The sequence below is a fragment of the Antrostomus carolinensis genome, unplaced genomic scaffold, assembly GCF_000700745.2.
Source record: "Antrostomus carolinensis isolate BGI_N321 unplaced genomic scaffold, ASM70074v2 scaffold29421, whole genome shotgun sequence".
NCBI lineage: Eukaryota > Metazoa > Chordata > Aves > Caprimulgiformes > Caprimulgidae > Antrostomus > Antrostomus carolinensis.
In genome coordinates, this window is record NW_010295312.1 from 1 (window position 1) to 10031 (window position 10031).

At 55.4% G+C, this 10031-nt stretch overlaps 1 protein-coding gene across 1 annotated transcript in view; it reads left to right on the top strand.

The window, feature by feature from the left end:
- Window positions 1–916: 916 nt before the first annotated feature.
- LOC104532694 (embryonic polyadenylate-binding protein) overlaps window positions 917–10031 on the top strand; it is a gene marked incomplete at its 3' end in the record, with an annotated part of 9920 nt that continues 805 nt past the window's right edge. The window contains exons 1-12 of the mRNA XM_029087467.1: window positions 917–1109; window positions 1771–1964; window positions 2463–2578; window positions 3352–3491; window positions 4356–4450; window positions 4740–4877; window positions 5423–5518; window positions 6427–6693; window positions 7244–7334; window positions 7631–7756; window positions 9249–9388; window positions 9760–9853. Coding sequence (XP_028943300.1) covers window positions 917–1109; window positions 1771–1964; window positions 2463–2578; window positions 3352–3491; window positions 4356–4450; window positions 4740–4877; window positions 5423–5518; window positions 6427–6693; window positions 7244–7334; window positions 7631–7756; window positions 9249–9388; window positions 9760–9853 — 1690 coding nt within the window. The remainder of the gene's footprint in view (window positions 1110–1770; window positions 1965–2462; window positions 2579–3351; window positions 3492–4355; window positions 4451–4739; window positions 4878–5422; window positions 5519–6426; window positions 6694–7243; window positions 7335–7630; window positions 7757–9248; window positions 9389–9759; window positions 9854–10031) is intronic.

Here is a 10031-nt window from a genome sequence, read left to right on the forward strand (position 1 = left end):
CCTGCTCTCTGCCCCGGCAGCTGCCGAGGAACGCTCCTTTGCTCTCCCGGCCGGTATTTGTGTCCTGCCAGCACTGCTGCGGGGTCCTGGGAGGGTGCCCCATGGTGCAGGGCTGTCGCACAGAGCTGGTGCCACCCTTGGCAGTGATTGCCTGGGGCTGAGGGGTTGCTTGATGCACCTCTCCTGGGTGTGTGTTTGAGCATCCATGGGGTATCTTATCAAGTGTCAGGTCTCTTGGGCTTTAGGTAAGAGCTTCAAGAACGGGCTTAACTTTCCAGGGCAGGAGCTGTGCTTCTTTTCCCAGGCAGCACCTTGGGGGTCTCAAGGAACAACTGACATCATCACACACAGCTTTAAACCCAATTGAAAACAGACCGAGACTGAGCATCAACGGTTTGTTTCTCTGGGAAGGGCTGGCTGGAAACCTGTGTTTGCCTTGTAGGAGATGGAGATGGTTGCTGGGAGCACTGGTGGGCTGCAGGACTGCTCTGACCATCAAAGCCAAGCTGTGCTCCTCAGGTTTGCTCTGGCTGAGCAGGCAGGAAGGAGCCATCCAGGAGGAATGAAAGTGGAAGTCTGTGGTGGGAAAGGGCTGTTTACCTTCTGAGGAATTAAACTCCATTTTATTTCTCTTAGGATTTGAGGGCTGAAAGGAACAAATTGCTGTGTGTGGTGTGTTGTGCAGATCACTCCAGCTCAGTTTTTACACCCAGGTTGAAATATCCCTGAAAACCTGGTGAATGGCAGCATCCTTGGGGCATTTCCAGTCCTATCCTTGCCATTGGGAAGGACGCAGTTCACACTGCTGCGGTGGGACCAGCCCCGGCGTGGGTCTGTGGCTGCTGCGTGCTCTCTGAAACCTGCACTCTGCAGCCTCGGGTCTGTCTTCCTCCACAGCTGAGCTTTGTGGTTGACCATGAACGCTAGTGGCCCTGGCTATCCGTTAGCCTCTCTCTATGTGGGGGACCTCCACCCGGACGTGACTGAAGCCATGCTCTATGAGAAGTTCTCACCTGCTGGGCCCATCATGTCCATCCGAGTCTGTCGGGATGTTGCCACACGCCGATCACTGGGCTATGCCTACATAAACTTCCAGCAGCCCGTGGATGGTAAGCTCCTTGTAATGCAGCCCCAAGGAGCTGCCTCACAGTGGGGCTTGGAGAATGCAAGAAAAGGAAGGGCAGGTGGTGGAAAAGGAGGGAGCGGTTGTTTGAGGAGATGCATCAGCTGTTGTGTCTTGGGCAATGTTCCACTAATGTTGTGGTTTGGTTGTAGTTAATCCCAATCTGCTCTCTCTTCTTCTGTGGTTGAGGGAGGTGACCCACCCCACTCCCATCTCTGCTTAGAGATGGGGAGGATGTGGCAGCTGGGCTTTGGGCTTGTATGGGAGGAGGAAGGTGACTTGCAAGAGTTGCCTTCCTCCGTGAGCTGGAGCTCAACAGAACCTGTGTTGGGTTTAGTTGCTCTGGAGACCAAAATCCTTACTGGGTAAATGAACTGGGCATCTGCCAAACTGGAGCTTGGAGTGAAATGAGTGATCCCGTGGGAGTCAGGTGTGCTTTGGAGAGGAAAAAATAAAAAGGAAGGAGTGTTGTGGCTGGTGGGGAGGAGAGCAGCTCCTGCCTGGCCCTGCTGTCCTGTGTCATTTAGGTTAATGAGCTCCTGTCCAACAGTGTCCCTCATTCCTGTGCCTGTCTCAGCTGCTGTAGAGTGTGAAGGTGATCTGTCTCTGTTACCTCCTCTCTCCCCCTGTGCTCACTTCTTTGCCAGCTGAGCGAGCCCTGGACACCATGAACTTCGAAGTGATCAAAGGCCGCCCCATCCGCATTATGTGGTCCCAGCGGGACCCTGGGCTCAGGAAGTCTGGGGTTGGAAACATCTTCATCAAGAACCTGGATGACTCCATTGATAACAAAGCCCTGTACGACACGTTCTCCGCCTTCGGAAACATCCTGTCCTGCAAGGTACACGTGAGCCCTGCAGGAAGGGGCTTGCTGTAGAGCTGCCCTGCCTCCTTGGCAGCATCCTCCAGCCACCTGAAATTCACTTTCTCATGTCACTTCCTACAGAGTTTCCCCTAAATTCCCACCTGCTTTGAAGCCAAAAGGCCCTGCTGTGTTTCCCCTGGGAAGGGGGGGCTTCCCTCATGCCCCCCTTCTTCCCAGTCCCTGCACAGAGACATGTGCTGTCCTGTCTGAGCTCAGGGCATCGATGGCACTGGGGTCTCAGTGAGCCGCAAGCTCATGGGCATCATATAAAGCATCAGACGTCTGGCCCTGGGTTCACCCAGCTCCTTGACCTGCTGCCAGCACCCCAAGGCAGCTCAGCTGCAGCAGGAGCAGGATGTCAGGGAGAGTTAATGCCCCTGGAAAATGAGGGTGGGTTTTCCTGTGACTTATTCATGCACCAGTGTGGAGAAAACCAATGTCTGTCTCTTTCTCCTCCTTGCTCTGCATTTGTAGGTGGTTTGTGATGAAAATGGATCCCGTGGCTATGGCTTTGTTCACTTTGAGACTCACGAGGCAGCGACTCGGGCCATCGAGACCATGAATGGGATGTTGCTCAATGACCGGAAGGTGTAAGTGCTGGAGAGGAGAGTGACTCCTCAGCTCTGCACTTGGCTCTGCTCCTCCCTTGTCTTGGTGCACACACGGGAGCAAATTCCTGCCCTGCTTGGACTGCCAGCTCCTGCTGCTCTCTGTTTTCTTCCCATCCTGTTCCTGCTGGGCATGCTGCTCTCCGGGACAGTGAGTCACTCGTGGTCAATGCTGGTGGAAGTGTGATAGTGGTTTGGAGCTGTTCCTGATGTGGGGAAGGAGTCCAACCCCAGGCTGTGTTTTATTGCTCAGGCAGTGTGATGAGTGCCCACAAAGCAGGGCTGGTCCTCCATCTCTGCCATCAGCATCAGATAATCCGGGCAGGAAGAGGTTTTGTTGTTCTTCAGCTCTTTGCTTGCATTGCATCACCTTGTTCTCAACATCTCTGTCTCTGCAGAGGCAAGCAGCTGCCCAAAGGGCTTGGGGATACCTTGGAGGAAGAGAGCTGGCACTTGGTGGCATCCCTTGGGGTCTTTTGGGTTCTCCTGGGGTGACACCCCCCGTATAGGGCTGTGACCTGTGTTACCACTCTCCTCATTTCAGTAGTGCCAAGAGGGGTCTGGGTAGGGGAACACCTGGGTGGGATGTGCTGAAGTTGCCGGATGTGAAACACAGGGTGGGTTTACCAGTGAGCAAAGCATGGCCTGAGGTGATGGGGTCTCTCTTGGCCTGTACCAAGACAGATGTGCCCGTGTCCATCTTCCCTCTGCAGGGGACACTGAGGGTTTCATGTCCCTTTTCTTGCTTCTTGCAGGTTTGTTGGCCATTTCAAATCCCGCAAAGAGCGTGAGGCCGAGTTTGGGGCTCGGGCGATGGAGTTCACCAACGTCTACATCAAAAACTTTGGGGATGACATGGATGATGACAGGCTGCGGGAAATATTCTCCAAGTTTGGTGAGTACAGTTGTTGAAGCAAAATATCCTCATGTCTGATAAACTGGAGTTGGAACAACTGCAGAGAAAGCTGGGGAGAGTGTTGGATCGAAATACTGAGCCCCTCCTCTCGATGGGATCTGACTCACTTGAACACCACCTCACCCAAGGACTGCAGTGGCTTAAATCGTCAGGACGTTGCATGTGCTTTCCTGCTGTGATGGAGGATAACTTGTATTAGGTGCCCTCCTGAAAAAAAGTAAGTTTTTTACTTTCTTGGGTAACAAATGAGGGGTTTTTGGTTTGTTTTGTTAGTTTTTTAAATTGTCTCGAAACCAGCCTTCTGTCTGGTAATCGGAGCCCCAGGAAAAAGAGACGCTGAGTCTGAATTTAAAGCAGAAAAGACTTTCAGTTCAGTCCATTACTGGAGGATCCCTCTTGTGACAGTGTTTAGTGTTGTGCCAACCCATGGACCACACTGTCTGTGCTCGGCAGGGTGAGCTCTGGTGATCTGTGAATACCTTTCATACGAACCCCGTGCATGTGTTCATACATGACAGAGATGAGAACTTCTGGCCAAAGGAACTCGATGCACTGGCTGGAGAAACCAAAAAGCCAACAATGATGAGAGCAGCATCCAGGGTGGGAGGAATTGCCCTCACTGATATGAGCAGCCTCCCGTTCCCACCTCGCAGTGGGGACCCTGCTGTCTGTCCTCCTGTTTGGCTCTTTCGTGCTGCCACGGCCATCCAGTCTCCTCACTGAGCTGGCACCTCAGGGTAGCTCCTGAGCGTGGTGCTGCGTGCTGACAGCACCCCCTCGATGGGCACCCTTCTTCACATGGGGCACCCTTCTTCAGACTGACACTTTCCTTCCCTCTTGCAGGAAAGACGCTAAGTGTCAAAGTCATGATGGACAACACTGGCCGCTCGAAGGGCTTTGGATTTGTCAACTTTGAGAAGCACGAAGAAGCCCAAAAGGCAAGAGGCTCCTCACTGCCCATCTGCTGTCTCAGCCTCGAGCTTGTCACTTGCTGATGTTTCCACCTCTTCTCAAGGAGGGACCTCACCAGCTTTGTGCTTTCCTGGGGTGCTGGCACTGGCAGGGACGCCTGGATGGGCAGGTCCTGGCAAAGGGGAGCAGAGCTGCTTCCCTGCCCTCGCCCAGGGGGTCTTTGCTCATGGTGGAGCTGGATTGGGTGGTGGGTGAAGAGTAGAGCTGTGGCTGTCGACTTCCCGCTGTGCTCAGAGCCCTTCCCTTGGCTGGCAGGCGGTGGCTGACATGAACGGGAAGGAGATCAACGGGCGGATGGTGTACGTGGGCCGAGCCCAGAAGCGGCTGGAGCGCCAGAGTGAGCTCAAGCGGAAATTTGAGCAGATCAAGCAGGAGCGAGTGAGCAGGTACCAGGTAAGGGGAGAGTGGGATGCTCCAGCCTGGGGGCACACAGTGGGGACATGCCCTGGGCATCCCATGGTATCCTCAGCTTGGGGACAGCGCCAGGCTCTCTGGAGCAGATCCACGTCCTGGGTTGCTTCTGCAATTAAATAAAGACCTGCAGATGGGTCCAGTCACTGCCTGGTAATGTCCTGGGAAGCAGTATCAGGAGAGAGAAGAAAGAGCTAAACCCAGGATGATGTTGGCAGGTGAACAAACGGGTCTGGTCCTTTCCAGAAATTAAAATATTTTGGAAAGAGGTGGCTTCCTGAAGTCTTGAAGCAGCTTCATAGCGATGGTCTGGGCACTCTCTTCACTCAGGGTGGAGCACAAGTGTGGTGGTCCTGGCTCCTCTCCACTGGTCCTGCAGCAGCTCTGGAGAGGACACATTTAAGGGCTGTCCCACCCTCTGCTGAACTGCGAGTAAAACATGCATCCAGCTTGAAAAACCTCTGTAAACTCTGGGAGCCCACTGTGCCTTTGGGAGGAGGCTGAGGCGCTTTTCTGCCCGTTTGCAGGGGGTCAACCTGTACGTGAAGAACCTGGACGATGGGATAGATGATGAGAGGCTGAGGAAGGAGTTCTCTCCCTACGGCACCATCACCAGTGCCAAGGTGAGAGACCAGGGCTGGCGCTGGGGCTCCTGGGGTCAGCTGGCCAGTGCACTTGGCCCTGGGAAATGGATTGGGATGATCATCCTGTGGAGCTATTGTTCCCTGCTGATGGCTTGTATCTCAAGCCAAGTGTGAAGGACATGCCACTTGCACCCCACACTGTCCTGAGCAGCTTATTGAGCCAGGAAATATTTTGTCGCTTTGCTGAGTTACCCCAGCCCCGGTGAGGTGCAGGGGTGGGACCTTAAAGCCACATCATTCCAGATACTCTGCAGTTTGGGACCAACGTGACACTGATACGCATGGAAATGACCCAGAAGCCACCTTACTCTGGGGACAGCAGGGTTTGCCTGGCTGGCAGGCTGGCTTCTGCCTTTTGTAAAACCATGAAGGTGTCAGTCTTGCCATGAAGACCGGTGTCAATCTTCTCTTGAAGGATGTGTGTATGGGTGCAGAGGGATGGTCTGGCTTTAAGGTCAGATACCTGTCACCTGCTGGCTGCTGGGGACAGATGCTGCCTGGCCCTTGAGCAGGGCACGATGTCCCAGTGATCCTCATCCCTTGCTGGTTCCTGTGCCATTAAGCACCAGAGCATTGCTGGTCTGTGGGTCCTGTGGGGCTGGGGCACTGACCCTCTGGAAGATCATAGGCTGCAGATCTTGGGCTGGCCCAGACTCTGCCATCTTCATTTCCCAAACCTACTGGTTTTGCTCAAGAAAATCCTCCCCTTCACCAGAGAAACCTGTAAGTGGAGCCCCATGGGTGCAGCCCTATCCACCTCACCCTGGGTGTGGGGGCTGCAGTGGGGTGCCTGTGGGTCCCACATGTCCCCCTGCCCCACGCTGTGCTTCGCGGGTGCTGCAGCAGCGATCTGTGGACTTAGCTGTCTTGTTCTAATCTAATTTTAGGTGATGACAGAGGGTGGCCACAGCAAAGGGTTTGGGTTTGTATGTTTTTCCTCCCCAGAAGAGGCTACCAAGGCCGTGACAGAAATGAACGGGCGGATCGTCAGCACTAAGCCTCTCTACGTCGCGCTCGCTCAAAGGAAAGAGGAGCGGAAAGCAATCCTCACCAACCAGTACATGCAGAGGTTGGCCACCATGAGGGCTCTGCCCGGCCCCCTCCTGGGCTCCTTCCAGCCCCCCCCGGGGTACTTCCTACCCCCCATCCCTCAGGTGAGTCCCTGTTCCCAAACTGCAGCCTTGTACAGGGATCTGAATTTGCCCTGGGCTGGAGGAGGGGGGTGGAAGTTGGGCAGAGAAGCTTTTGTATCTCCAGTTTGCCCAGACTGGAGTATATGATGGTGTGGGATCCGTGGGATAGGTGCCAGGCTTCTACATAAGCAGCAGGGCTTGCAAAAATGCTGGTGGGGTGCAGGTGCTCCAGGTAATGGGCTGGGGATTTAGTAGCTGCTGGCTGGGCCTCAGCGAGGGAACCATGGAGGAGATTGGTGGGAGGGTGTGAGCATGGAGAACACGTGCCCTGATGAAACAAAGGGAGGGAGAAGAGTTACAGAGGTGCAAACACTCATGGGGAGGAGATGAGCAGAGTTGCTGGAGGACATGCAGGCAGCAGGACTGGAGGTCCATCTTTAAAATGCTCCGGCATACTGTAGAGTGGTTTTGGCTCTGCTGTCTGGGCATGGTGGCTGCTGAGATGATCTGCATTAGATCTGGCTCAGCTCATCTCCCAGGTCACCTTGGATAACATGTTCTCCTTTCCTAGCCACAAAGCAGAGCTACCTTCTACAGCCCCAGCGCAGTTGTCCCAGTCCGTCCTGCCACTCGCTGGAGTGCGCAGCCCTCCCGGCCTCCCCGTGAGTCAGCCTGTCTCTCCCCGGGGGCTCTCGGTGTGAGCTGGGCTTGGTCAGGGACTGAGGGTCTCTAAAAGCAGCACAAAGCACGTAGCCACAGGGGACTGTTGTCTGGAGAAGTGCACGGGTGGTTGGTGCAGGGGTCACAGTGATGAGTACTGGGGGACAAACCATTGGGGTTGACCCCAGAGATGAGGTGCTCCCAAACGTTCCCCAGCTGTGGTCACTCCCCTCTCACATCTCCTTCTGTTCCTTTGCTACCAAGAAGCTTTATTAATTGTGCTCCATCTCTACAGCAGCGTATCCTGCAGCCACCCCCGTCCTGAGGGCTGCTGCACCGCCCCGGCGCCTGCTGTCCAACATCAGCACCATGAGACAGGCCTCCACCCAAGTGCCCCGCGTGCCCCCTCAGGCCCAGAGAGTGGGTGAGTGGGGGAAGGACCCAGCTCGGACACGGCCGTAGTGGCCACGTCTTGGCAAGGGCGCTTGCTGCGAGTGTGGGTCTGTTTCTGAAGACGGATGGGCTTGTGGAGGAGTCTGGATGATGCCCTAGGACTGGAGTAGTGTCTGTAGCAAATACATGTGTAACTTTTGGGGAAGGTTGTGGTGTTCTGGGTAATGGGACAGATCTCTGATATGCAGATTGGTCTTGGCCACTGCTCCTTGAATACGTTCATTAAAAATGGTGATGATGCAGCCGTGGCACCTTAGGCTTAGTGCTCAGACCAAGGTGGAGGTTGGGAAAGGACCTCTTGGGCAGAAGCAGAGATTCTCACTGACTCTAGTTGAACTGCTGCCAAGGTCAAGCCTCCAGTAAAACACACTCATGTTAGAGGTGTTTGGGTGGCCCAAGACCCAGACCTTGCTGGCATCTCCAGCCTTCCTGTGGGCTGAGGCTGTCCCTGTGTCCTGGGTTGTCCCCTCTGCCTTGCCAGCATGACGTGGCTGTGTTCCTGCAGGGCTGGTGGTGACCAAGTTGCTGTCCTGCATGTGGTACCCAGAGCACTCCTCACCCTGTGAGTGCTTCAGCCCAGTCTGTCCCATCACCTCTGTCTCGTGTTAGAGTGAGCAAGGAGAAGGAGGATGTTCATGAGGGTTTGCAGCATAGCCCTCTCTGAGGCTTCTCCATGGGCAGGGCTTGAGGAGAAGCAGAAGCAGCCCAGGGTGGAAGCTGCCTGCTTGGTGAGCAGGTGAAGGTCTGAAGTCCCCCAAAACATGGGACCATCTGGTGGGGCACCATTTACCTACAACCCTCCTGGCTTTGTGCGATTTAGTCTTTGGCATTGAGTGTTACTGCTGAAGTGAGCAGGGGACCAGGAGGGCTGTCTTTGGCTTGTCCCCTCTCCTTTTGTCCTTGTTCCTTCATTCTTTACTGTGAGGGTGCCACAGCCCTGGGACAGGCTGCCCAGAGAGGCTGTGGAGTCTCCATCTCTGGAGATGTTCAAAACCCACCTGGAAACTTTTCTGTGCAACCTGCTGTAGGGAACCTGCTTTGGCAGGGGGGTTGGACTGGATGATCTCCTGAGGGCCCTTCCAACCCCACCATTATGGGATTCCCCTGCCCTCACCTCCCTGCAGGCAGGAGCCAGGGTGAGCTGGAGGCACTTGCTCCTGCAGCCCCCCCTGCTCAGTGCTGTGCCTGTCCTCTGGCTACTGATGCTGATGGGTGTTTCTGGAGGAGACACAACGAGGTGTAGGTGCCTTTGCCAGCTCTCCTGCCCTCTGCACAAAATCAGAGCAGCCCAGAAAGCAGGATGGCAGTGCCCTGCCTGTGCCCTGGGGGCTGCTCTGAGCCTGTGGGGGATTTTTCAAGCCCCCTGGCTGACCATGCTGCTCTTCTGGCTTCAGCCTCCCCAGTGCCGCTGTACATTTAACAGGCTTCTCCTCACAAATGTTCCGATTCCTGAAAAATCCCAGCCAACATTGGGACGCAGACGGTCAGCGCTCGGGTGCCCTCCTCGCCCACCCTGCCACGAGGTGCCCCCCAGTACAAGTACTCCTCGGCCGTCAGGAACGTCCAGCCGATGGGGCACGTGCCGCCCGTGGTGGCCCCGCAGGTAACAGCTCTGTGGGCTCCTGGCTTCGGTGTGGCCACCGCAGGGTGTGTCAGTCCCGGTTCTGTTCTGGGTTAACGTGGCTGCTGACCCCAGGCAGCCCTGTGGCTCTGTTTGACTGGTGTTATGGAGACCTTTCCCAGGGGCTGCTGGGGTAACTGGGGCTACAGACCCAGTAGCCACACAGCTGTGATGCCTGGCTCTGGTTTTCCTGGAAGCTGGTGTTTGGATACAAGCAGGCGATGCTGCATCAGCAGCTCGGAAGGGTGACGTGCTCCACTGGGCTTGGGGACCAGCAACCTTCCTGAGCATGGGAGCTCACCATGGCTTCCAGCGTTTCTGATGGCTGCTCTTCTCTGTGTTTTGTTTTGCAGGTGGGAGAACCTGCTGTGCATGTCCATGGGCAGGAGCCACTGACAGCATCCATGCTAGCAGCAGCCCCTCCTCAGGAGCAGAAGCAAATGATAGGTGGGTGTCAGGGCTGCTCTACTGGAGGAGGCCCAGCTGTGGGGCTGTGTGTCCATGGGAGGGTATGTGGACTTGCATGCATCAGGGAAAACGTGGCTGCTAGGAGAAGCTGTGAGGCTTCGTGGGATTGCTCTGATACGCTGCTTAAAAAAAAAAAAAAAAAAATCTAGGACGGGGG